The sequence below is a fragment of the Lacerta agilis genome, chromosome 13 (genome assembly GCF_009819535.1).
Source record: "Lacerta agilis isolate rLacAgi1 chromosome 13, rLacAgi1.pri, whole genome shotgun sequence".
NCBI classification, from domain to species: domain Eukaryota; kingdom Metazoa; phylum Chordata; class Lepidosauria; order Squamata; family Lacertidae; genus Lacerta; species Lacerta agilis.
Window position 1 is genome coordinate 23,914,098 of NC_046324.1, and position 27,249 is coordinate 23,941,346.

At 45.6% G+C, this 27,249-nt stretch overlaps 2 protein-coding genes across 4 annotated transcripts in view; one reads left to right on the forward strand and one right to left on the reverse strand.

Annotated features, from left to right (window-relative positions):
• HACD3 (3-hydroxyacyl-CoA dehydratase 3) overlaps positions 1-12,819 on the forward strand; it is an 18,032-nt gene extending 5,213 nt beyond the window's left edge. Inside the window, exons 4-11 of the mRNA XM_033167165.1 lie at positions 2,518-2,682; positions 4,762-4,813; positions 7,072-7,182; positions 8,649-8,776; positions 9,510-9,622; positions 11,282-11,388; positions 11,974-12,105; positions 12,727-12,819. Coding sequence (XP_033023056.1) covers positions 2,518-2,682; positions 4,762-4,813; positions 7,072-7,182; positions 8,649-8,776; positions 9,510-9,622; positions 11,282-11,388; positions 11,974-12,105; positions 12,727-12,803 — 885 coding nt within the window. The 3' untranslated portion in view covers positions 12,804-12,819. The remainder of the gene's footprint in view (positions 1-2,517; positions 2,683-4,761; positions 4,814-7,071; positions 7,183-8,648; positions 8,777-9,509; positions 9,623-11,281; positions 11,389-11,973; positions 12,106-12,726) is intronic.
• A 2,574-nt stretch (positions 12,820-15,393) lies between these two features.
• Positions 15,394-26,041, reverse strand: INTS14 (integrator complex subunit 14). Of its 3 annotated transcripts, none has more exons than XM_033167063.1 (13): positions 25,934-26,041; positions 25,097-25,214; positions 23,920-24,183; positions 23,652-23,759; positions 22,915-23,070; positions 22,546-22,664; positions 21,120-21,262; positions 20,539-20,631; positions 19,996-20,140; positions 18,695-18,828; positions 18,188-18,306; positions 17,296-17,361; positions 15,394-15,759 (listed from the first exon to the last, which is right to left on the reverse strand). In XM_033167063.1, exons 3-13 carry the CDS (start codon positions 24,139-24,141, stop codon positions 15,508-15,510), a joined length of 1,557 nt encoding a protein of 518 aa, XP_033022954.1. In that variant the 5' UTR covers positions 24,142-24,183; positions 25,097-25,214; positions 25,934-26,041; the 3' UTR covers positions 15,394-15,507. The 3 variants fall into 3 exon arrangements, with proteins under 3 accessions (XP_033022954.1, XP_033022955.1, XP_033022953.1); XM_033167064.1 differs by having other exon boundaries at positions 19,996-20,137; positions 25,909-26,038; XM_033167062.1 differs by having other exon boundaries at positions 25,909-26,038.
• Positions 26,042-27,249: the final 1,208 nt, after the last annotated feature.

Here is a 27,249-nt window from a genome sequence, read left to right on the forward strand (position 1 = left end):
AAAAGTTCAGTCGCTTGGTAAATCAGTATACAATAAGCAGCACAAAAAACGGTGCACACAAATTTACCAAACCATTCCACGTTTTGAATTCTATATTGGTAGTCCAACCAAAGAGAGAGCGATGCAAGAAGTCTAACAAAGAAGCCACAAACAGAAAACTCATTCAAGTTAGTGCAACAGGACAATTTCAGTCTTTAAATTTCTTTAGCCAGGCTCCTGTAGATATTGATGAAAATAGGTCCAGTCAGATGAAATATCAATGATGATATGCACAGATGTTAATTGATGTAAGCAAGTCCAATCAGATGAAATATTGAAGATGTTACGCACAAAAGTTAGACAGGGTGCCGGCGTTTGTCCCCTGTTTCGCCCATGGGCAGTTTTGGGCTTCTTCAGTAAATACTTTCCCAGGGTTTGCTGTATTTTCATACATACAAATTTACATGTTACATCTCATCTTAACTAGAACATCTAGTCTTCTTCTTCAAAATATTATTTCTCAAGGATTTGGTACATTTACACACTTTCAACTTCATATGCCAAGTTCTTTCTTGGCTTAAGCATTTATTCATTTAGCCAAGTTCAGTCACAGTTATAGAGTTCCAAACCCTGACAAAGCAAGAGATCTCTTGCCGCTCCCGTTAACTTCAGGCTTTGCATTTCACAAATCAAGATACAGTGAAATTAATCCTAAGTAACAACAAGTTCCTTGTGTGGAGCAGGACACACTGCTTTCCCCTTCTGTGGGCATCAAAAGGGTGGTGAAATGCGCATTCTAATTAAGGACATGATTAAGTGTTTGGACAAACATCAAGGGAACATGGGTTATGAACAGCCACCCGCAGCAAGGAAGAAATTCGCCCCAGTTGAGCACACAGATAGGGGCTGGGAGTACACAGAACTGGTTGTGCAAAGTGACCCAAACAAGTTACGAAAGGCAGTGGGGGAAATCTGAAGTTAGTCGTGCTCAAAGTAGACCCATTGAGAAATGGGTTTGTTTTGACTAATCCTGGATAGCACCACATTACCGTGAAGCAAGAGAGGGGAGAGTAGTCACAGAAGTCGACGTGCTACAGAAATCTGCACAGAAACGACTCCACAATTCTTGACTGCGTAGCCTTGTTCAGTTATAGCCATCATAGTCTGATAAAGAATGGTTTTGGCTGTCAGACTGACAGGCACCTACCTTGAGTATCCTGATAGCCTAAGAGGAAGAGAGCCTTGCTGCTTCCGGTGTGAAATATGGTACATTCTGTGCCAAATCAAACAAGGGAGTGCACAATAGTCATGAATTTTGTGGATATTTTGCAAAGTCGTTACTTATGTCAAAATGTATCTTACAGCAATGGCATTAGTATTACCGCTTATGTCTAAGGGCAGGGCCACACCCCTCTGAAAGTTCATTCAAGGTCGCAGTGCCCTTGGTATTTTTTGCCACTGAATGGCAAAATATTCACTGAACATGCTACCTGCAACAGTCGTCGTGGGGTTGTTTTGAGGCTCAAGGTCTCTTTAAACCACTGCTAAAATGGATATTTGAGCACCCCCCATTTCAGCAATGGAAACTGCTTTCTCCTCCAGGAGTAAGGTGCACACCTAGCCAGGGGTGTAGGAAAGGGTGTGGTGGGGGTGGAGCGCCCCGGTTACCCTCACTGAGGGGGGTGACATTTGGTGCGCTGCCCACCTGTGACCCCCAAGCCTACCCCGAGCCGTCGGGGTAAGGGGGGGGGGAGCTGTGCCGCTTTGCTGGAAGCGTTCCCTTCTACTCCCTTCATTTTGACAGCTTGGGGGAGGCTTGGGAGTTGCAGGTGGGCGGCGTGCCAAATGTCCGCCATGGGCGGCTTGCTCCATGTCTGGCTGCAGGGCGTGCGCACCTCTCTGAGCACCCGAGCGGCTACTCCGTGCCTGGGGGAGGGCACCCTCTGCACCACGCCCCCCTCGGGAGTGCGCCCGCCCTGCACAGCGCGGGCATATGCTCCGCCGCTGCACCCAGCACCCACCAGTGCCCTCCAGCTCTTGATTGTACCTTTGAAGGCTTGTCCTTACCTGCATCATGATGTCAGGTGAAAAGAATCCTGTTGGACCAAGGCTGGCCTGCAGGTGGAGGTTCCTCACCTGTGCAGCAACGGTCACAAATCTGAACATTCAGTTTTAAAAGTTGTGAATTAGTAGCTTGGTGTGGATGCTTTTGCAAGGCCAGAATATCCTGCGTTGAGTAGCACAGCATGTTATCCACAACTCTTTGTGTGTGTGTGTGTGTGAGAGAGAGATTTTTGGTGAAGTTATTTCCAACCCACTGCTTAAAACAAGCTTCCGATCAGAGCTGTTTGATAATGGAAAGGTCTCCCTCAGAAGGTGGCGGACTCTCCTCCATTGGAAGTTTTCAAGCAGAGGTTGTGGGGGGTGTCTGTCTGTCGGGCCTCTTTAGCTGTGATTCCTGCATTGCAGGGGTTGGACTAGATGAGCCTTGGGAGCTCCCTTCCAACTCCCAAGTTCTGTGTGATTGTCTTCTTTCAGCCAGCCTATAAAATGACACAGAGGCAGCTGAACATCACCATAACGAAGAAGGAGAGCCGGTGGTGGGAACGGCTGACCAAGCAGGAGAAGCGGCCGCTGTTCCTTGCTCCGGATTTTGATCGTTGGTTGGATGAGTCGGATGCTGAGATGGAGCTGAAAGCCAAAGTAAGGCCTAGCCAGTCATCCACAATGTGCTCTGTCCCATCCCTGCTCCATGGGGACATGTGGGCCTGTCTGCTTGGCCTATGATGGAAACAGACTACAGTGGTACCTTGGTTCTCAAACTTAATCCGTTCCGGAAGTCTGTTCCAAAACCAAAGCGTTCCAAAACCAAGACTCGTTTTCCTGTAGAAAGTAATGCAAAACGAATTAATCTGTTCCAGACTTTTAAAAACAACCCCCAAAACAGAGATTTAACATGAATTTTACTATCTAACGAGACCTTGATCCATAAAATGAAAGCAATAATCAATGTACTGTACTTTAAAATAAGTAAGACAGTATTGTAGATGATTAAAAAAAATATTTTTTCTTACCTGCACTGATGATAGTCATTGTTTGGATGGGGGGGGGGGGCGGGCAGTCCTTAGCTCAGCTGGGTTCCACACAGTCACAAAAACAAATTAACCAAAAAAGCATCAAAAACACAAAATAAATAGCAAAAACAAACGCGCCAAGCTCAATCTGTTCCGGAAGTCCGTTTGACTTCCGAAATGTTCGAAAACCAAGGCGCAGCTTCTGACTTGTGCAGGTGCCCCGGAAACAATAACTGGCAACCACATCAGACGTCCGGCTTCCGAAAAACGTTTGAAAACCGGAACACTTCCAGGTTTTTGGTGTTTGGGAACCTAGGTACCACTGTATTGCCAGCCCGCAACTCCAGTGCTCAAAACTTTGCACTGGCTGCTCATGCGCTCCTAGGCTAGGTTCAGGGCTCTACTATATATTTACAAGGCCCACCACAATTTGGGTCCATATGTCTCTGTCCGACTACTGAAGTCTTTGGGGGAGTCACTGTTAGTTTCCAGGCCCAATTCAAAGGGCTGGTGTCGACCTATGAAGCCTTACATGGCTCAGGACCTCAAGACCTTAAAGATTGCCTCTCCCCTTACAAACCGACCGAGACCCTGCACTTGTCGTCTGAGGCCCTTCTCTATGTTCCCCATACTAGAAATGTGGCAACAAGAGAAGGGGGCCTTTTCTGTGGTGGCTCCCCGATTGTGGAACGCTCTCCCCAGAGAGGCTCGCCTGGCACCATCATTACGTGTCTTTAGGTGCCAGGCAAAAATATTCCTCTTTAACCAGGCCTATGGCTGTTAAATATTCTATGGCCTGTAAAAGTATGGGGGAGTGGAATGATTGTTTCATTATTAGGCTGTCTGTCAGTATGCTTTTTACTCTGTTTTTAATTATGTTTTTAATCACTGATGTTCTGTAATGTGTTTTTAATGTTCTACGCTGCCCTGAAATCTTTTGATACAGGGGGGGTATATAAATAGAATAAATAATAATATAATAATAATATAATAATTGGTGGTACCCCATGGCTAGAATGCCCACCAGGAGCTATGCATCCAATATTGTGGGGCTAGTTCTATGGAACTCCCTTCCAGCTGAGGCCAGACAGGCCCCCTCCCTGTTGAACTTCTGCCTAATGAAAGCCTTTTTATTGAAAAAAAATTCCAGCAGGCATTTTAACTGATTAATTCTGATGTAATAGTTTGAAGTCATTTTTATTTTCATTGGATTGAGTTGATTGTACTCTGCTTAAGAGGCCTTTGTAATCAAGTGGTAGAATAAATTGTCTAAACATTACAGTGAGTGTACAGAAGCAATTTGAACTGTGCTATTTAAATGCTAACTAGCGTTTTTTTTTTTTGCAAAGGCAGATTTTGTTGAAGGCAGACAGGACTGTGAGGTGGTTAAGTAGTAACTGCAAATGGAAGGCAGTACTTAGCAGGGACTTTTGAAAAGGAGGAGGAGAGGCAATTTAAAATGAAAGCAAAAATGAAAGATAATGCCCCAGGCAAGTTGGGGGCTGGAGGGGAAAAAAGAGCTGAAACTGGAGGCCATCTGAATTGTCCAACAGACACCATCGCCCAAGAACACGCTGGCTCAACATGTTGGATGTTGTCAAGTTGGTTTTTCTGTTTCGTTTTTTGGCAAAGGTCTGTCCCAAAAGTCAGCAGGCGGTTTGCCAAAGGCACTAACACTTGCTAAAAACCTGTCTTGCTCGTTTTTTAGGAGGAAGAAAGGGTTAACAAAATCAGCATAGAGAACCGCATCCCCAAAGACCGTAAGTAGCCAGCATCTTTTGTCTGACCAAAAAAGTATAAAGAACTCAGCCGTGACAATCCCTGAAACAAGATGGAGATACTATAAGGATATAAACCCAAACTAAACTAAACTCAAATCCAAAAAATTCGGGGTGCGAGCCCCTAAATAGCTATGTGACGAGTTAAACAAGAATATATATAACTTATAAATCAAACTGAAAACCCTAACGAGATGCCGGCTCTTTTCTCGTTTCCTTGGATGTAGTCTGTTTCCTCAGAGGGAAATTAATTCTAGAGACTAGGAAAATGAAAAAGGCTTTCAATGCTGCGAAAACATAAAGGACTCAAGAGCAGTAGGGGGAATTCCTCCCAAACTGTTTAATATAAATTAAACTCAGGTTAGCTAACCTAAACGGTGTGAAAAAAACTAACAAAACTCATTAATTTGAAAGGATGAAGCCACACAGGCTCCTACAACAAGCTTCTATATATACATGATCAAGACTGCTACTGGTAATTCCTGGTTCGTGGTTTATATACCTGACTGAGGGTGGTTTCTTAAAGGAATAGGGTCATTTATATCTTAAGGCGTGTCCGGAACCACTTTAACTGATACAAACATACTTCTTAAAGATTCAAACGGGCTCATTTATGAAAAATAATAATGGGAAAGAAATAATGCATGTGACTGTGAAATGAACATAAACTTCCTTTTTATATTAAGGAAAAAATGAGACCTTATATAATTTGGATTGTTGTTGTTGCTTACTGTTAGTAATGTCGGAACAAACTTCAACTAATATAAACACACTTAATAAAGGTTCACCGGGGTTTATTATATAAAGAATAATAATAAGAGAAGGAAAAAACTAAACTATCAGATTGCTCTTAAAGACAATTGTAGAATTTATTTGTTATAGTTGAGGACTTGGTGAAGTATCGTTTGTCTGGCAGACCTTCTTTCTGCGCCAGCAAGATTTCTTTACTGCTCCTCCAATCTCCCCGTTTACCACCCCATATTTTGTGAGGCTGGGGATACGATGGACTGGGAAGACTGGGAACAAGCAGGTCTATATAGACTTAGGGATTTTTGTGTTCTTCTACCTACATGAAGAACAGATTTTGGCTAAGATTCGAAATGCAACATGGTCACAGTTTAATTTTAATTGGTTGCTTTTCTTTCTGCTAAAACCATGTACCTGTACTAGCCATTCAGTCAGACCAAGAGTTGGCCGCTTTAGAACAACTAAACAATTAAACATGAAAAGTGCTGGGATAGCTCAGTTGGTAGAACATGAGACTCTTAATTTCATTGGGCAAAAGATTCCTGCGTTGCAAGGGGCTGGACTAGATTGTCCTTGTGGTCCCTTCCAATTCTACAATTCTATGATTCTGTAAACTTATGGTCAATGTTCCTGGTATCAGCAAACAAAATATTAATGGAGGTAGAGTTTGGCCACAAAAATTCCCTGGGAAACGGACCTTCAAGTAATGAAACATGCTTTGCGGGGAAAACACATTGTAAAACAGTTTTGGCCCAATTAAGGGAATCTTCTTTGAAACTCTTACATAGGTGGCATCTTTCCCCCTTGTGAATATCCCACATGATACCAGGGGCAACACCAACCTGTTGGAGGGGATATGGAGAGACTGGATCCTACAGACATAGGTGCTGGTTTTGCAAATCTGTTTACCCATTTTGGGTTTTGGTATTTAAAGAGTTGAATTTTAATATACAAACTGGAGCTGCAGCCTTCCCCTCAACTTGCTTTACTTGGAATAAAGGACATGACTGCTCCACCAGTTGCTCATAAAGAACTTTTAATGTTCCTCCTTGCGCCAGCACATAGGGAAATAGCCATGCGATGATGGCGCACTGCCTTGGGCTTGAACATTGAAGCATGGTACTCCAGAGCATGGAGAATGGCCCTGGCTGAAAAGCTGGCATGGCAGATTCATGTGACAAAGGGAATTCTAACCCCCACCTTTTATCTAATGTGTGGCAATCGTTTTTGGATTATGTGTGTCAAGAAGACTGTATTTATAATCCACCGAGATCTCACAGTAATATGTGGAAAGGTTTTTTTTGTGTGAACTGTAAGAATTCGATTTGATATTTTTAAGCAACATGGTTGATGTGCTGTGAGTTACGTAGTTTTATGTGCGGTGTGAAAAATGAATGTATATAAAAGAAAGCCTTTGTCGTCGTGCCTCTGGCAGGATCTTGCATTCCACTGACTTCTGCCATTTAGCCCTGCTCTTCTGCAATGCCTTGCAGCTTTCCGGCACCTGAAGAGAGGCTACCTCTTCATGTACAACCTTGTGCAGTTCCTGGGCTTCTCGTGGATCTTCGTGAACATGACAGTTCGGCTCTTCATGCTGGGGAAAGGCAAGTGGCCCTCTTCACCCTCTTGTCCCTGCCGGCTGGTGCTCCGCTGCCAAGTTCAATCCCTGGCTGCTCTCATTTAAAAGGTCCTTGAGCAGCAGTAGAGTGGCACATTCAGGGCCGTTTCACAATAGATACAGCCACGCCCCCTTCTAAGATTATACAATAACCTTGCAGTTATGCAATAATAATAATAATAAATGGGGATGCATTGCAGCGATCAGTGCAGATCTCTATGTGTTGCCTTTGGGCTAGATCTGCTGTTTTCTGTGCACATACATGGGCAAATGATTTGGAGTGCTCCAGTGTAGTCTTTCAGAGTGACTTCAAGTTGTGTTTACTTGAAATTCCATTGTATGGAACTTGCACGTTCTTTTGAAGCGGAAGTCGTTTGCAGCACTCTTAAACTCTTGCTTTAAAGCAGGGGTCCACAAACTTTTTCAGCAGGGGGCCGGTCCACTGTCCCTCAGACCTTGTGGGGGGCCGGACTATATTTTTTTGGGGGGGGGAATGAACGAATTCCTATGCCCCACAAATAACCCAGAGATGCATTTTTAATAAAAGGACACATTCTACTCATGTAAAAATACGCTGATTCCTGGACTGTCCGCGGGCCAGATTTAGAAGGCGATTGGGCCACATCCGGCCCCCGGGCCTTAGTTTGGGGACCCCTGCTTTAAAGCATACAGAACAACAACTCTTCATGGATCTTTCCACACATTCTTCAGGGTGACCCTAGGAGCCAATCCTCAGTGGCTGACTCATTTCGTTTCACTCTGAGAGGGTGCAATTAGAAGGCTTCTCGGTGTTTACATAGTTTCCCTTTCATGCTGATTGGGCAACTCAAGGGCAATGCAAAAATAGTAATAGATCTTCAATACCCGCCCACCCCCAAACTCTGGACTGCTACAACTCTTACCTTGAGTTGGAAAGGAGGGCCTGGGGGGCTGCTGCTGTTTGGAATAGACAAGATGAGACACAGTGGTTTGCCTCAATACAGTGGTGCCCCGCTAGACGAAGGCATTCGTCTAGCGGAAGGCTGCCCCGCAAGACGAAAAAGTCTATGGGGCTGCCTCGCAAGACAATTTTTTTTCAAGTTTTTTTTTCCGACTAGCGAAAACCGCGGTTTGCATTGCCGCTTCGCTAGAAAAACCGCTAGAAGAAAAAATTCGTAGAACGAATTATTTTCATCTAGCGGGGCACCACTGTATAAGACAGCCATAAATGTTGTTGTTGTTGTTATCACACATTAGTTGTTTGTTATGCAGAGGCCTCCAGCCAGCATACCTGAAAACACTGAGTGGCTGAAGAAACCGTTCTCTGAGAAGCCTGACTCCCGAGTTCCCCTTGCAAAGTTGCCCTGTTCTTTGGATCCTGGCATTTTTCAATTTCCAAGATGCATCTCTCTCTCTCTCTCTCTCTCTTTGGAGTTCCAAAGAGTAACCTCCTTGTCTGCCTCTTTCTTGCAGATTCTTTCTTTGATACATTCCACACGATGGCAGACATGATGTACTTCTGTCAGACGCTGGCTGTCGTTGAGATTGTGAACACACTGATTGGTCTGGTCCGGGCTCCTTTCATGCCTGTCGTCCTCCAGGTAATTGCACTTAGAGAGCCAGCAACCACTCTCTGGTGACTCCAAACTTGGCCAGGGCCTCCTAGGCCAAATGCCCTTTATTTCTCTCTCTCTCTCTCTGCTGGAGTGCCAGCAGAAAGGGGAGGCTGTGGCAGAGCCCTCCCCAATTGTACACCTTAGCTTCTCTCTCCTGGAGAGGAAGTGACTGCGCCAAGGTCACCCAGAAGGCTTCATGACCAAGTGTGGGATTTGAACCCTGTCTCCCAGGTCCTAGTCCAGCACTCTAACCACTACATCACATTCCTCTGGGGAGCTCAAGGTGGCCTATGTGGTCCTCCCTAGTTTTATCCCCACAACAACCCTGTGAGGCATCTGAGAAGAGTGACTGGCCCAGGGTTGCCCTGTGAACTTCATGGCTCAGTGGGGATTTGAACCCTGGTCTCCTAGGTCCTAGCCTGTCATTCTGACCACTACACCACCCTGGTTTGATCCTGCCTGTCTCCAGTCTTGAGCCTGTGTTCATGTGAGCAGCCTTAATTGGCAGTCTGGCAGAGCCTTTCACACATTAATTTCTGTTCTCCTTTTCACGGGAAAAGGAGCAATTCACATGGTCAATTGCTCTCACGATTTGGAGGTATGTTGAATACAGTATCAGCTCCCTCCTGCCCTCTGGCTCAGAGAGATGCAGACACAGGGTTTGCTACATGTATGCCACTTCTCTGTTCCAAACGCTTCTACGTCTTTCTCTTCCCAGGTCTTTGGGAGAAACTTTGTGTTGTTCCTTGTCCTTGGAGGTGTGGAAGAAATGCAGAGCAAAGCTGTCGTCTTCTTCATCTTCTATATTTGGAGCATGGTGGAGATTTTCAGGTATCGGGGAATCTTGCTTTGCAGTGCAAGGCATTTCCCAGGCTACTCTGTCCAGCCAGGCAATGGCCCATCCAGTCTAGCATCCTGTTCAACCTCTCACAGTCGCCAGCCAGATGCCTCTGGGAAGCCCATGAGCAGGACCCAAGCACAAGAGCACCCTCCCCTTCTGTAGTTTCCTCCATGACACACACCCCGACACCGCCTCTCCCTTCCATATTCAAATCCTTCCTCAACACAGAACACAGCTGAGAAGCTCTGAGAAGCTTATGTTTATATCTCAGCTGAAAGGAAGCCACTGTCTGTGCTTTGGCCTGCTCAGCTTAACCCCTCATTTGCTTCCCTCCACTCCCTGCATCGAGGGAAGGGCTGTAGCTCAGAGGTAGAGCATCTGCATTGCATGCAGAAGGTTCCAGGTTCGATCCTTGGCATCTCCAGGTAAGGCTGGGAAATGCTGCCATCTGAAACCCAGGAGACCAGCCAGTTGTAGACCCAGGGTGGCCAACCCAGGGCCCGTGGGCTGTATCTGACGCCCCAGTTTGTTTTCATTTAATTTTTTTAATTGGTTAAATTTACATCCCACCTTTCCTCTCAAAGGAGCCCTTGGTAACAAAAATACAAATAAAATAAAAACATACCCAAAAAATTATAAAGCCTAGTGGGACGCCTAAAAACAAATTTTAAGAACCTTATAACTTAATCGTGTGTCCAGATAGGCCTGCTGAATCATAAAAGTTTGCAGCAGGCATCCAAAAGAGTACTGCGAAGGCGTCTGGCTGGTGTCAATAGGCAGGGAGTTCCAAAGCACAGGTGCTGCCACACTCAAGGAATGGCTCCTTGCAAGCAGACATTGCGTGGCGCTTGCAGAAGTGCAAGATCCGCAAATTGAGGTGATAGACTTGGTTCGAGCCGGGTTAATTAGTAAATTTAGTTCATTTGACCAAATTTGTCTGTACCGCTTTAATTATAAAAAACCTCTAAGTAAATATAAAGTATACATAACATTTTAAAAAATATATATAAATAAATAAAACATATGAACAATTAATTCTGCATTCCAGGGGGTTGGACTAGATGGGCTAGACACCTTGGGATCCTTTCCAACTCTACAATTCTAATATATGAAAATCAGCAGTTAAAAGTAGACATTGTAAAATACAATTACTTATTAAAACGCATGTCAACTTTACACTTTACACTGGGTAGGGCTTGTCTAAATAGTTTTAGCAGGTGCTCAAAACAGCATCAAAGGCCACAATAATTTTTTTGTGCTCCCCCAGAAGTCCCCTCCAAATTCTTAATGTATTTTATTATTGTTGTTGTTGTTGTTGTTGCTGCTGCATTTATAGCCCGCATTTCTTCCACGGAGCTCAAAGTAGCAGACATGGTTCTCCCCCTCTTCATTTATTCAGAGTCTGGGATGTAGGTTAGGCTGAGAGACTATGACTGGCCCAAGGACACAGTGAACTTTCTTGGGTGGGTAGGGATTTGAACCCTGGTCTCCCAAGTGCTAGTCCGACACTATAACCACTACGCTACCCTGGCTGTGCTACATCTTTTCAGCTCGCTGCCATTGTTCATGCTTTCTCGTTCCTTTCCCTCCTGGGGGGTATTCGGTGGCTAAGCCTGATGAGCCACTGACTTGCAGGGCTTCCCTTCCAGGTATCCGTTCTACATGCTCTCGTGCCTCGATATAGAATGGAAGATCCTGACCTGGATTCGATACAGCATCTGGATGCCCCTCTACCCTCTGGGGATCTTAGCAGAAGGTATGCTGAAGAGACAGAGGCGACTGTGTCGACACCTGTTACATAGCACCGCAAACTTTCCATCCAACACCACTCAGGGCTCAGAAGCAGCCTGTGCCAGGTGGGGAGGCTGTGGGCCTCCAGATGTCACTGAACTACAAGCCCCATCACCCCTGGCCCTTGGCACTGCTTTCTGGGGCTGATGGGAGTTGCAGTTCAGCCACATCTTTGAGATTAAAGGTTCCCCCACACCAGCTCTATGCTGAAAATCTGATCACCACCACCATCCTAGGAATAGACTCCAACTTCCGTCACCCTGAATCGTTGGCTGTGCTGGTTGAGGCTTATGGCAGTTGGAGTCTATCAGTATCTGGAGGGATAACATTTTCTCCAGCGCTGCCCTAGTCCTGGGTGCCTGAAGATTGGAAGCAATTCTTCCAGCCTCGATTGTGGTACATTTGCCTGGTTTTCTGATTTTCCTGCCTCCTGTTGTTCACATGCTGTTTTGCTGGAGATGAGGCTGAACGAAGCTGCATGTAAACTGTCGCCCTTTGCTCTTCCCCGCAAGGTGCCTTGACCTCAAGCCCTATTTCCTTCTGTTTCCAGCTGTCTCCGTGATTCAGGCTATTCCAGTCTTCAGCAGCACCGGGAGATTTAGCTTCATGCTGCCCTACCCGCTGAACGTCACCGTTCCCTTCTCAGTTTTTCTCCAGCTCTACCTTGTCTTCTTGTTTCTAGGTGAGTTTCAGATTAAAGTCTGCAAACAAGGTAAATGTGGGATTGGGGTGGGCTTCATGAGGACTAGAATTGTCCTTGGATAACTTGGTGGTGGTAGTAATAATAATAATCATCATAGTATCCTGCTGAAGGGAACTCCCCTCCCAGGGTAAGGTTTTACACAAAGCTCTGCAGACTTAGGGGTCGTCATACATTTTCACCCTGCTTTACATTCCTTCCCCCCCAAAAAAAGAATTGCCGGGCAAGGTCCAGACATTTCCTGCCCTCCCCTTCTCCAATCTTTGTTTGCTAAGGCAGGAACAGAGCCACACCGAGTGAATAAATACTGGCACACAGCCCCTGCTGCAGTTGTTTAAGGGGGAGGGGCAGTTTGGGGCCTTCCAAGGCCAGAAGGGCATGGTGAGAGGCCACTATTCACAGATACGTTATTCATTTATTAAATCTCTACCCTGCCTTTTCTCCAAAAGGCACCTAAGGCAGGAGACATCGAATAATTCAAACATTACAATTTAAAACCATCTACCAGCATGTTAAACTGATGATTTGGGGAGCTTGAGTACCAGTATTCTCTCTCTCTTGGCACTGCTGGCCTTGGGAGTTCAGACTTTCTTCTTCCTCCAGGGCCGTTTGTGAATTTCCGCTACCTCTACAAGCAACGGAAGAGACACCTTGGACCCAAAAAGAGGAAAATGCACTAGGCCGGAGCCTGGAATGGTTCCTTTCTCTTCTCCTTCTAATCTACCTTGAAGGCAGGGTTAGGGCTCTCTCCTAACGGTTTTACTTACCCTGTTGATCTGAAAAATCAGTTTTGTACAGTTAATAGCCAACATGCATCTCCCCTCCCACAAAGATGGATCCAGGTGACATTCTCCATCTCCAAGTTAGGTCCAGCGACTCTTTGGTCAACCTGAACGGCTGAGCCAATAGTCGTAGCCCTTGTGTCTTGTGCTACCTGCAAATAAAACTGACCCCCTTGGTGGGAACACAACTCCCTGCCATCCGGGAGCTGAGCAGTGTTTTGTCTGGCTAAGTCGACAGGTGGAGGCAAGAGCTTCACGCAGAAAATTATTTATTTTTATGCGTTTTTCCAGTATCAAAACCTTTGGAATGGTCCCAGGGCAGGGAAGCTAGCTGGTCACTGCTTGTTGCTGAGGCTCCCAAGCCAAAGTCCTGAGTAGGGTGGCAACCTTAAGCACCCAGAAGTGGTGTGCTGGTGGTTTATTGAGGCCTGCCTCTCTTTCCTTCTCCCTGCAGTGGAGATGGCCAGCTGCGAGGTAAGCTAGAGGCCCCCTTCACCCTCAGAATTGCTACTGGCATGCCCTTAGTATGCACATCAGGGGTGGGGCACCTGTGACCCTCTAGATTAGTGTTTCCCGAACTTGGGTCTCCAGCTGTTATTGGACTACAATTCCCATCATCCCTCGCTAGCAGGGCCAGTGGCCAGGGATGATGGGAGTTGTAGTGTTTGGAGACCCAAACACTGCTCCAAATGTTGCTGGACTGCAACTCCCAACTAAGAGAGAGTTGGACATGCAGGCAGGGACCAAAGGGAATTGGGAGTCCCAACATCTGGAGGACCATAGCTTCCCCATCCCTGGATTCATCCTTTTCTCACGTCTGTATTCTAAACTCCTTGATGTGGAAGGACATCCTGTTGATTCAGAACTGCTGCAGAAAGACACCTGTTGCTTCTACAGTTGGCTTGATGGGACCTCTTCCAGCTCACCACCCAATATCACAATTCTGCTTCTGGTGCAAGGCGGCTTTTGAGTGGCTCCATGGTTCTAGACGTGCTTTGTCTTTGAGGGGTCTAGGAAAGGCACCATCCTGCCTTTAGAATTGGGGTGGCGGGAGAAGCACTATTGATCCAGCAGACTGGGCACAGGCACTTTCCTCGGGGCCAATTTGGAGGTGACAATTTCACCTTAATTTACTCCAGGTGGGTAAATGGTGGGTTTTGGGGGACCCAAGTCCTGATCTGCCGGTAGTGACACTGACTTTCAACCGTAGCACACAGGGCACCTTACTTAGCCCTTTCCATTGCTGTTCCATCTGTTAAAATTACAGTCTAGGGTGCAGGCACTTTTGTCATGAATCTGTATTCGCTGGTCTTTCGGGAGGCAAATAGAATGTGTATTTCTAATAATAAAAAGATTTTAAAACATCTTTTGTGCACTCGTTGCAGTTTTTTTTCTTTAAAAAAACAAAACAGGATTTGGTGTGAATACAGTGCTTAAGTTACACTGATGGCAGATATTCTGCCATGGTCAACATTTGAATGAGTTATACCTCCTATTTACATATGCATATTGGTATGTCTGTTGGTCATAAATAAGGACCCTGACAGAACAGAGGGGAGCAAAGCAGAACCTGAGTGGCTCTTGGAATGATACTGGAATAATTTGCAACACGGGTCTCTGGCTTAGCACCCCTTCTCCCTCATGTCCCACCCAGGGCCAGAGAGCGGGGAAGGGTCTGCTTGAGTGCTTCTGTTCCTTCCCACTATTGAAATGCTTTCCCTTCCAGCTTTACACCTGCATAATGTGTCTCTTGAACCCCCTGATCTACAAGGGGGTTCACACTTTTCTTTGTGGTCATCGCTTCCAGTCAGTTCAACAGCATATGACATTACTCATATCCCCTCCAGCCTGCCAGTTAATGGAAGCAGAATTCTGAGCTCCGGTTGTTGGGTTCGATACCCAAGTTCAGTCGTTGTGAAAATGTGAAATTAATGACTAGAGGAATTCAGAAAGTGCTACCATTTGAGAACCAGACTCTTAAACGTACATCAAAAGTGCATGCCAGTCACACTGTTTAAATAGCAGCAGGGGATTTTTTGTTTTTTCTTTACACAGCCCAGCTTCCAGGAAAAATAGTTGTCCTAACTTTCGCTCTAAAGCAGAGGTGGGGGACTTGATCCAGCCAGTTCCAGACCGTCTTCTATTTTGAAGACCATCCTCTGTTTTGACAGAGGGCAGGGCTGCCCAGCAGTCAATCACCTGATGTAAAATGACATTAGCTGATTCACTGTTCAAGCCATGGGAGCTATGTCCAATCTTAGTGAAGGAACCAAAGTGCAGGAAAAGATTTATCTCCGCAACTGACACATGGCCTGTAGGTTTACCTAAATAGCCCCATGGTGTAGAAGTTCCCACTGTTGATGCCTTTTTACATTCCTTGTTCAGGAAACCTTTGGAAGGGTATGACGGCTTTCAGGAGTACTGCATTGGTTTTAGGGATTTCTAAATTCTCCCTCCCTCAGGGCCTGTGATAGGAAGGAAAGAGGGATGAAAATGTAACAAATTTAATAATAAAAGTGCAGTCTGCTCTTACAGAGCAAGCCTGGAATACAACAGTTAAGAAAACAATCAATGATGGACCAAGTTTCGCTTTAGAGGGTCATCACAGGCGCTCTGTCCCACTGCTGGAGAAGTCTGTCTGCAGAGGTGTGATGTTGTGGTCATAGGTGGCATACTCCGAGGTGCCACTGCCTGCCATTTTGAGCTGCTGAGCAGCGTGGGTAAGCTGGAAGGCGGCATCTGGGTGGGCTGTGTCTGGCAGGAGGGTGCATTCCCTTTCGAGTATATCTGCTACGCCTTTCAACAGGTCCCAAAACCCAAGGGCTAAGGCTGCCTTTCGTAAGCGATTCAGCTCCTAGAAAGGAATTGGGGAGAGAAAGAGCAGTACTGGTGTCAGTTGAGACAGCTAGGGTGTAAACAGTAGGTGGAGCCAGAGTCAACTTAATTCTAGTTTTATCCCAAACTTCCTTCCCAACTTTCTACAAGTGCAACACTGAGACAATGAAGCTGACAGCCAGTGTGATCTTCTACTGTTCCCCATTCTCCCTAGTGGACCAACTGGAGAGAGAACACTTTCTAATCAAGCACTTGTGCAGTACTGCGAGATCTTAAAATTATAATGTCATCTGAATGGGAGGAAATAAAAAGTCTAGTGCAACACTAATGCAGAATAAATTAATCATTTCCTCTAAATGGGTGCTTCTAAAATCAAGGATAGGGGATGTGTGTGGCTCTCCAGATGTTGCTGGGCGTGTGTGTGTTGAATCAAACATCTGGAGAGCCACAGATTCCTTATCCCTGTTTTAAATGAATTAAGACCAGAAGCTTCTACACTTTGTCTCACTGAGTAGTGTCTGCTCGCCTCGGAATTTTGGAGTTACTCCAATACATCATGTCCCTCTATACCTATCCTCGCTCTCCACTGCTGGGCACCGATTCGCTTTCACCAAAGCGAGGTTTAATGTCTTTCCTTCTAATGTCCTGAGACATAGATTTTCCAAGGGCCTAGTTTCCGCCTTTTGTGATTGTGATAAACAGTCGACGGAATCTCTCCATCATATAATCTTTATCTGTTCCCTGCATAGTGAGGCTCGGGCAAAATTACTAAGACCAATAACTCAAAAACTTACAGGTGCACCAGCTGAGTCACACCTTGCCTTACTCCTGCAAGACAACGACTCCTATACAACCTTGCAGGTGGCAAGGTTTCTAAACTCGGTCATATCTCAAAAAAGGCGCTGTGGCCAACTACACGACCACTAATACTTTTGTTTTCTGCTTCCTGGTTGCAATTTTAAAACTTGTATTTGTGCTGTGGTTTGTTTCCCTATGACTCCAGGGTCTATGGTTTGCTGTAATTTTATGTCATATATTCCATATTTTATGTTTTTATGGGCTTATAGCCACAATAAATTTGAATTTGAATTTGAATCTGAGTAGTACTAGCATACACGCTGCTGTTGTCTGCCAAGGATCTTTGCATGTTGCAAAGGATTCTGGAGTGCACCTCTGGAGGCGTACAGTTCATTTAAGCAGAGCACTGGCAATTTCCTTGTATGTAAACGAAGAGTGTGCTTCAGAACACACACAACTGCACGTTACACAGGAAGGGGGTGTACAGTGTCCTCTTTCAGGGAAGTTAGTCTCCAGCTACTGACTCCTGCACTGAGAAACCTCTGAACCAACCAACCAAGTACAAACCAGAGCTCTCCAGCCTTGAGCTGGAGAATAGCTGCTCTAAGCCAACTATGCCAGCTCTCACTGCTGCTAAGACACAACTAGCTCTCTCTGTTCTACCAGGGAAGGAAAAGCACTGGGTGAGTTGCAATTTATTCGCCTCTGCAAGAGAGTCCCTGGAGACCAGGGTGCCACGGGAGCCTGCAGCTCTCACCTTGTAGAAGGTCTGTGTTTTTTCAGGGAGCTTCCTTGCATTCCTAAGTATCTTCTGCACATCTGTCTGCGGGGAAAGGAAAAGGAAAATATGCCTGGCTTGCTGGAGCTTGAAACTTCATCCCCCACCCCCTTACAGGTACAAAAAAGGACAACTTCACCACTACACACCCTCAAACCCCCTTACCGCACAGTAGCATTCTTAATGGGGAATACGCTTTACTGCTCAGAAACCTTGGAGCTGTACCAAAGTTGACAGCAGGCTGACCTGAATGCTGTGAGCACCAAGGTGATCTGCCCACACCCAGAAGCAAGCCACCCGCTTTTTGCACCAACAGAAACCTTGATGGTCTTCATTCTTTTATTATGGCTGGAGAACTGAGGCAGAGAGATTAGTACATCTTGCCCAAGTCTACTGAGAAGGAGTAGACCAGGAGCTGAACTGTGGTCTAATTCCACGAGGCTTCACTTACTGCATTTACAGCCCTACCTCTCCTCCCCCCCCCACCAGGAGCTGAAGGGGGGCATATGTGGTTCTGTCCCTACCCATTTCATCCTTACAACCAGCCTGCAAGGTAGGTTATGCTGAGGGACTTGAACCCTGGTCTCTCGGGTTCTGGTTGAGCACCCGTAACACCTACTCCCCGCAGCCGTTGTCCAGCAGCAGGTTGGTGTAAAAGGCTGTTCCATGTGCCCTGGGGCTGCACATTGAAGGGGTGGGGGCAAAAAAGTGGCCTTTCAAGAAAGTGCCCAACCTTCTGGGCTCCCCCCCCCCCACTGTGGAGCGTCTATCAAACTGAAGGCCTCTTGAGAATCCCCTCCCACACACAGACCTGGGAGCACAAGAGAAAGTGGATGCCTGCTGTGGGATTTGAATTCAGCCCTCTGCTCACCTGGAGGCCATTTTGTTTAATCCACACTGTTACATTCTGTGCATAGCTGCGTTTATTCTTGGGTTGCAACGGAAAGGGACTCTTGTTGTCATCTTCGCCATATGGGTTCTCTTTAGCATCTGAAAGGAAAATGAATCGCTGAAGAACGAGACCACTTCCAAGCAAGCAAAGCAACTGAACCTATGGAGTGGATGCTTGAAAAGGGGACTCTAAAAAATTGGGAAGAGATACGCAGGACACAAGAGTCCTTGATCCAGGGTGGAACGTGCACACCAGCGCATAAACAGAAGTTCCTGCGTGCACAGAACCTCACCATTTGCACACCAATGGTTGGGGCAGTTCTGTGAGCAAAAAGAGAGAACTACATCTGGAGCCTTCACTGAAATGAACAGGGAAGCTGTGGTGTAGAACTCATGGAACCATCAGGGGAGAAAATGGGTGTGGGAAGACTAATGTCTCAAACGCCGAGGGGATTGCTAGAACCATTCAGGCAGGCATGACCCCTACCTGAGATGGGGCCAAGTTGGGCCATCTTCCCCAGCCAAGGGAGAGGCTCCGGGCCCGGCTCAAAGAGAGACATCATCAGGTTGGACTTCTTCTTGCTGTCAGCTTGAGAATACAGCATCCCATACCATTCAGGGCTGAAAAGAAAAGCAGAACATCCACAAGCAGTTCTACCATTTCCCAAAGAAAACACCCTGGCCAATCTGGGGCTGGGCATTCCCTTTCCCTGCAGCTTCTCACTACTACAAGAACAGACAGAAGTCACAAATGTTCTGTCTTAAGAACAGCCTACTGGATCAGGCCAATGGCCCATCTAGTCCTGTTCTCACAGTGGCCACCCAGATGCTCCAACGGGAAGCCTGCAAGCAGGACCCAAGTACAAGAGCATTCTCCCTTCCTGTGGTTTCCAGCAATTGGTATTCAGAAGCATTACTGCCTCCGACTGTGGAGGCGGAGCATAACCATAATGGCTAGCAGCCATTGACAGCCTACTCCTCCATGAATTGGTCCAGTCCTCTTTTAAAACGATCTAGGTTGGTGGCCATCACTGCCTCCCAGGGGAGCAATTTCCATAGCTTAACTATGCACTGAATGAAGTGCTTTATTTTATCTGTCCTGAATCGTCCAGCATTCAGCTTCACTGGATGTCCATGCATTCTGGTGGAAGGGGAGAAAACCATTTATCTAGCCACTTTCTCCATGCCCGGCATTTTTCCACAAACTTCTACCTGATCTCTTCTTCTATTAATTTTCAGGAAATGTTTAGGGTCACTTTGTTCTAAGACTGGGCCTCTGCTGTGCAAGTTTCCAAATATGGCCTTGTGACTCTCCCCCAGGCTTCAGCCCCATGCTGGTCCTGCTCTGTGACCCCCCTCCTTGAGGGATTTTGCCTGGCTACAGGGATATGTGAGTGAGCGTAGAAACCTCTTGGGTTTTCTGTGGCTGGCATGTTACCTACTGTGTATAATGGCAAGAATTGCCTGTTTTGCTCCATCCTGTTTGCCTTTGACCACGCCCACCACTGATATGCAGCCCCTGGAAGATTACTTGAAGCGAATGTGGCCCTCAGGCAGAACAAAGGCTTTCCCATCCCTGTTTCAGAAGCTTCTGGAACCCCTGCCTTGTTGTGGCAGACGTAAGTTGCCCATCAAAGGACATCTGGTAGATAAATCCAGTCTCCCTTTTCCAATACTGAAATGAACTGAACATCAATCACTGGCCCCAACTACATACAATTCTAGCCAATAACATCTCTGTTCCCCAGAACCATGAGCCCCCACACACATCCCCCAGACCCTTCGTACCCTAACTGCACAATAGCCACCATGCCTTCGACTTTCAGGCTCCCATGAAGCAACACACAGAAGTTGGGGATCTTGCCCGCTATCTGATTAGCCGAATTCTCGTCTTCAACCTCATCAGCAATCCCGGGACCCACCTCATCTCCTTCTAGGGAGAAGGGAAAATAAGACACTATCAGAACCTGCCTCCTCTCACTGGGGTGGTTGTTGTTGTTACTACTACTACTGCTGCTTAGATATCATTTTTATTATGCTTATATCCCACTTTTTTCCTCCAAGGAACTCAAGTTTGTGTTCTCCCCCTCCACATTTCATCCCTTTATCAACACCGCAAGGTAGGCTAGCTTGAGATATCATGACTGGCTCCCCAAGTCACTCAGTGAGCATCATGGTCAAGTGGGGATTTGAATCCTTGTCTCCCAGGTCCTAGCCCAGTACTCTAAGCAATACACCACACCATACACTGCCCAGATCAGTGCTCAACAGACTAAAAATACAGAGTTGTCACTGCTAGGTGTGGGGTGGAGAGAGAGCAGGAGGGCTCACCTTTGTTGAGAGCGATAGGCAACACCAAATGCCTAGATAGTACAGGGGGACTGGAGATATCCGCTATGTCAATAAACCCAACTATTTCCAAATCTAGAAGGGGGGGAGGGGAAACAGAGAGAAGGTGGGGGATCAGATTTCAAAAAACACGCCAGCTGGGGATTTCTTCCACACACCCACATAATGTCTAAACAGGAACACACCATCTCACACATGCCCCTGGCCCTCTCAAAAGTAGACCAGGACCATTCCAAGGTGGAATCCAACCAGACCACAGTGGTTTATCCTCAGTTTCAAATCCCAGACTTGGGGCCTGCCACTGAGAATACCACCCTCCCTCAAGCTTCTGAGAGTGGTGGAACAACCAAGAGGTCCCCCTCTGACGATCATAACCCCTGAGAGAGTCTATAGGGAAGGAGGCAGTCTTCCACATCTTTGGGGCCTGAGTCATTCAGAGCTTTCAATACTAAGTGTCAGAAGTGGGACGGATGGCTACATTCCACAGCCCAAGTCAGAGGAAGAAACTGCCAAGGAGGAGGCGCTAAATCAAACTTGTTGCCAAAAAAGAAGCAGCTACTTACCCGTATTAATTGTTTTAGGGATTGGATCGATTTCCTCATCTATAATGAAGGGCTCCGGCCTCGGAAAGGCTTGCACGTCCGAAGACAAATGGCCGCATTTCAGAACAGCATGGAAGGGGGTATAAGCTACGTCTATTAGCTTTCTAGAACAAGAGAGTTTATCATTAAAGCGAAAAGTTAAATCCAAACAAGAAGGAGCTTGTTTGGATGATGTTCAATGGGTGGGAAGACTGGTGACAAGACATCTTTTGCTTGACCATTCCTTTCTAGTTGCACAGAATTATGTGAGCTTTCAAGCAACAGGAATTTTTTCATCAGAAAGAAGAGCTAGATGATGCTGGGAGAGTAGTTAAATGACAGCTCAGTGGTAGAAGGTCTCAAGTTCAATCCAAGGCACCTCTAGGTAGGCAAGGAAAGACCCTAGCCACCACAGCTAATAGAGATTATGGGAGCTATAGTCCAACACCTGGAAGACCAAAGGCTGGGAAAGGCTAGTGTAGACAATACTGAGCTAGATAGGCAAACGTGGTGTAAGGATAAGGCAGTTTCTTATGTTCCTAGAAGTTCTCTATGACATAGCTACACAGTTAAACTCATCTTAAACTAGCTTAAGGAAGCAGGCACTGTAGTTTCTAAGAGTGCCAACGAAAACAAATCTCCTGCAGTACGTGGAAAACCACAATTCCAAGAGTTTTATCTGTCAAATTTGGAGAGCTCTGCTTTGGAAGCAAGGGGAATGGAGGATTCATAAAGAAGCCAATTTATGTAGCAATGCTCATACGATTAAATTACTATCCTGCCAATAGAATTGTATGCAACTCATGATCTTTTCCTCCCAAAATTTATGTATTATCTGTTTGTTTCATTTACCTTATCTATCTTGTACTTTGGAGCAAACATGGCAGCTGGAGCACCAGCCAGCCAAAGATAAGCATTTTAAAGTCCAATTCATTTAAGTATTAACATTAGTGAGACTTTGTAGTTAACTGTGGCTGGACTGTGACCATTCCTGATTTTCTCCTCAAAAAACCTTTCAACTCAATGTTTATAGCACTAATTTTGGACAGCCATCTGTCACGGATGTGTTAGTTGAGATTCTTGAATTGCAAGGGGGCGCACTAAATGACCCCCAGGGTCCCTTCGAACGTTACAATTCTACAATAATTACCATCAAATATTAGTAATTAATGGAGGAAAGACTGTGGAGGAAACTCACCTTGCAGACAAACAAGAGGGGATAATAGTCACAAATGAAAAGCAGAGGACACGTTAGCATCAGAAGACTGAATGATATTGGTGGAAAAGTTACCCAACAACTTATCTGTGCTAGGTAGAAAGAGAAGGAAACAAACCCACACCATGCCATACAAGACTCTGTGTTGAAGGATAGCATTTACACAGCAATGCTGATCCCAGGTGTACTCACCCAAACATGGACTGTACATTCTTCAAGCAAAGGGGTCCATCAATAGTAAAAATCTGGCCCTCTCCGTTGTTTAAGTCTATGAGCCGTTCAAGACAATCTAAAGAATCTGAGCTCTGGAGCTTTAACAAAAGGAAGCACAACTTCACACACAGTGTCCCAGTTGCATGTAATGCCAAACTAAAGCGTTGTGCAAGCAGGCAGCTTCCTGGAGAGGCGATTGCCCCATTCCGCTTCTCTGGTCTTGCTGCTGCTGCACTGCTGTGAGCTAAGCCATAATTTATCTCATCATAAAATCCAAGCTCAGGTTTGTGGTTTGTCTTCTGCAGACAAACCAAGAGCAAACCTTGTTTAAAGCCAAAGGGTACTCACCTCCTCCAGATTGGCCATGCACATGACGTATAGCTTTGATGGGAAAGGAAATGGCAGAGGGAACCGGTTGCTTTCAGTTCGCTGGCCAAGAGTAGCCAAAGAGTGTCGGAGAGAGCCCCTTCCAATGCCCAAGCTGCCATCGGTAACAAGGACAACCTAGCAATGAAGGAACAAGAGAGGCAGTGACCCAACAAACATGTTGACCACCAGAAACTATCCTGTGCTGCAAGCATCTGTCAGTGGATTATAGAAGTACCAGTTTGAGATTTCACATCCTCAGTTTTCCACCTACAATATGGGAATTATGACAGCTTAATTCAAACTTGTTGGAAAGGCCAGCCTACAAAATCATTATTTCTTTCCCAAGTCCTTGGGGTGGTTTCACACGTGAGGTTTGAATGTGCCTTCAGGCCTCTCTTTGCATGTGAACCTCTATAGAATTATACAGGATGTTACAACGTTTAATAAGGGCTGAAAAATCAGAAGCTCTTAGGCCAAAAGGAAACCTCAGAGATACAACCTGCTCCTTCAACTAATACTCCTGAGGCAAAAGAGGCAAACAGAAAGTGCTGAGTGGCAAAGAAAACTTTCTGACAGGATACTCTTTGCTCACAAAAAAGGGTATGCTTAGTACACCTTATCAGGATATGAAGTTGTTTCCTGCAGATGTCTGTATTCTGCTCAACCCTGAACCCTAATTTATAGAAGTCATCATCTGGAATAGTCTAAAATATTACCTGGCAGGGAATGGCAGCCCCCCATTCCTGTTGCACAATATTGCAAACCCCGAGCAGAGCAGACTCCAAGCATGTTTTGTCATAATCGTCCATATTACTCAGGGCTTCCTGTCAACAAAAGTTACACACAAGTTGGTCTGAGCTAGAGAAATACTCTATATGCAACTTGCTGCTCAATTATACAGGACTGAGTTGGAGTTTTGAGAATCAGTCCTAAGTCATATTTACAATGCAACAAAAAACATTTCTCTGCCTTTATATTTTGTACCTGGAGTGTATTGTAGTCTCTTGTGAAGGGAACCATCAGTTCCCAGAGGGATGAAAACACAACCAAGGCAGTGAATTCCAGTTTGTAGTTGGTTGCCATGTGTTCAAACAGCATGGTCAGGCCATGAGCTGCAAGATGTTTCCGCTGATATTCTTCAGAGCCCTCAATTGAGACTGGCCGGGTCATTGAGAGGGACACATCCATCACCACCACAGTCGGCATGGTGTCCCCTTCTTTGTTCTCTCAAATGTGCAAGAGAAATTGCTGTGGAGGAAGAAATGGAAATAAATGCCCATCAGTTTTAACCTTTTTCAAATTAAATATATAATAACACCTCCTGCAAATCACATTAGTTAAACTCAAAGGTTTTCCTTGTGGATTGTTGGAATAATTTTATTGAAATATTATGACTTTTTGGCTTCTAGCCTTTTTGTAAGTTGCTTAAACTTTTAGTAGGAGACTAATGTACCAAGTAAATGATAATAAAATAATCTTAAAAACAACTAATTCCACTTTCATTACTTAGGGCAGGGCCAAAAACTGGTATATAAATAAACACATAGGAAAGAGTCAAAGGTGGTGTTGCAAAGAGAGAAATGGAACCAGAGAGTGAGCTCCCCAGAAAACATCTGCTAAGTGGCAGCTATTAATGTAATAATAATAATAAATAAATAAAATATTAAAACAAAAAGGAGCCTATATTACAAATATGCATACTGGCATTGTGTGTTTGATGGATGGTCAACACAAGCACAGCTAGCCAAATAAGGATAATAAAGGAAATCTGAGAAAGGGGAAATTGGTGAAGGAAGAGCAGTACATTACCTATAAGGGGGTGGGTAGCATAAAAGAGGCAAAAATGCACAGAAAAAGAGAGAGGCAGCACCTATTTGGAGTGCAAGGGATGGTAAGAAGAATCCGAGGGAAGAGGGCAAATTGGTGGAAACAGTGGAGCATTACCTAATAATAAATTGGTGACATTGTGAATCTAAGGGGAGGGTCAAGAGTGAATTCCAAAGGGATAGCCATGCTGCAGCAAAGCCAACAAGGGGTTTTGTAGCACCTTAAAGCACCACGTTAGTGTGGGCAAAAAGGAGGAATGATATATGCAGAAAATATGTCATGAGAAGCTTGCAACCTCTCTCCCATCTGTCAAAACCCTTCCTCACAAACTCACCTTTTCTCTGTGGCTTCTGGCTGCATTCCAACTGTGCGATTGAGTCTGAAGCAAACCTATGTGCGTTTGTTCACATTTAGCCCCTTAGCTGCCTTTGTCTCTCCCTCGGCTGTGGCTGCTTTAACAACATAAGAAGAGAATGTTAAGAATTTCCCTGTTCGATCAGACCAGTGGCCCTTTTAGCCCAGCATCCTCCCATTCTTACAGTGGCCAACCAAGGTACCCCAAAAGGACACCCCACCCCTAACCAGGACCTGAGTACAAGAGCAGCACTATCTCCCCAAATGCACGGGCATTCAGACGCATGCTGCTGCAGAAAACAGAAAGCTGCCTTATACACAGAGCCACACTACGAAGGTCCATCCAGTTCTGTATTGCCTACACTGACTGGCAGCAGCTTACCAGGGGGGTTCGGGCCAACAGTCGTTCCCCCATCCCCACAACCGCACCCGGGGATGTGAAGGGTCGAGCCCGGGACCCCCAGAACTCAAGGCAGGTGCTCCACCACTGAGCCAAACACGTGTGTGTGTCTCCCCAACAGTGGAGGAAACGTATAGCCATCGTGGCTAATAGTTGCTTTTAGGCCGTGAGCAGCTCGGGGAAGGGGCTTGCCTGGGTCTGACGAAGGAAGCCGCACACAAACAACAACAGCCATCATCATGCCCAGTATGTGGACAAGAGAGAAGGTATGTGGGGGCACGTAGGAAGTAGGAAAGAAAAGGGGCTGGAAAAGGAACTGGGGGGCCCGTATAATTAGAGAAGGGGGAAGCTCCCAGCCCCACTTTGTTGGGATGTGTGAGTGTAAATCGTACTTTCCATCCGGGATGGGGACCTCACCCGCGCACCGCCGCCATGTTGGTCCACCCCCGTAATTCCTTCCCCTCTGCTGCTCCAACCGCAGCCTTTGGGGCCGGCTTTAGAAAGCGGCCCCTACAAAGCACTTACTGGGCACGCGCAGTTCGGTTCGCCTCGCGCACGCTCAGTTGCGGCAAGTGAAGCTCGAGGGCGGAGGAGGGCGTGTTATCAACCGCGAGAGCAGGAGATTTTTCCCTGCGCGGCTTTTGGTTTTGAAAACAGGGATCAGGTTTCCTTGCATCTCTAGAATACAGAGAAAAGTGTTTTTTTCGGGCGGGAGGGTGAGTAAGCTTGCAGATCTATGCTACAATTTTTTTAAAAATCAACTTTTTAAAAAAAACTTTTTAAAAAAAATAACTTTCTTAAAAAAAAAAAAAAGAATGTGCATGTCTCAAAATACACTGGATTATTTAATTATTTAATTTGTTTAGAGCATTTGTATCCCGATCTTCAGCCAAAATGTCTCCCAGAGTGTCTTATGTATAATAAATTTTAAAAGTTTGTGTTAATGACGGGAGTCTTGCAATGGGGAACTAGAGCCTTGTTTGCGGGGTGGGGTGGTGGCGTCCATGCTTTTCCCGTTTTGTAAAGTTTCTTTTCATTTTATCTTGTATATAAAAGAGAGAGATCAATTATAACAAAAGACGAAAATTAAAAGGTGTGTTGTAAGAATAGTAAGGTCTTATATATATAATAATAATAATAATAATTGTTCATAAGTGTACCAAGAAAACATGTACATGAATGTATGGGCCACATGTCTGAAGCAGCACCATTTTGACTCCCATCTGACCAAGTATTTCTCTGCAAGGAGAGAAGACAATAGGAAAAGCTTCCCAATTATCTTTGGGACTTGCATCTCCCTGTAAATACAGTCTGGCAAGTATCTGTTAAGCTGAGCACACTATCAATATGCGTAAGAGATTCAGGAACTAAGTATTTACCATCTTAAAGGAATGGCCGGGCTACCCAGGAAAGGCAATCAGAGAAGGCATTATCATATAAACTGGCAGGTAGGGGGAAACAAACTTCTCAGATTTCTATTAAAATTTGTTGGAGACCACCTTTTTTGTGATGTAGGTATGACGTATCTGGGGGTGGTGGTCTTGGGTTACACCCCTTCTGTGATGTATGTGTGATGTTTCTGGGGGTGGTCTTGAATGGCAGCGTGTGCAATTTCAAATTTCTTATAAGGGCAGGCGCTCCTTTGTTCTGGGTCTTTTCCCTGCTCTCATGTGTGTGTGGAAAACACCCTGTTGCAACAGCTTTAATAAAGATCAAGCTTACTAGCTGCTTTG

Bases quoted from the DNA above. Each gene is read 5' to 3' on its own strand.
- INTS14 (XM_033167063.1), bottom strand. From the start codon at position 24,141: ATGCCGACTGTGGTGGTGATGGATGTGTCCCTCTCAATGACCCGGCCA. The intron at 23,071-23,651 runs GTAATATTTTAG...CTTCATTGCTAG, and splicing joins GGGCTGCCATTCCCTGCCAG to GTTGTCCTTGTTACCGATGG. The intron at 18,307-18,694 runs GTAGGGGTCATG...TTTTCCTTTCAG, and splicing joins CCAACTTGGCCCCATCTCAG to ATGCTAAAGAGAACCCATAT.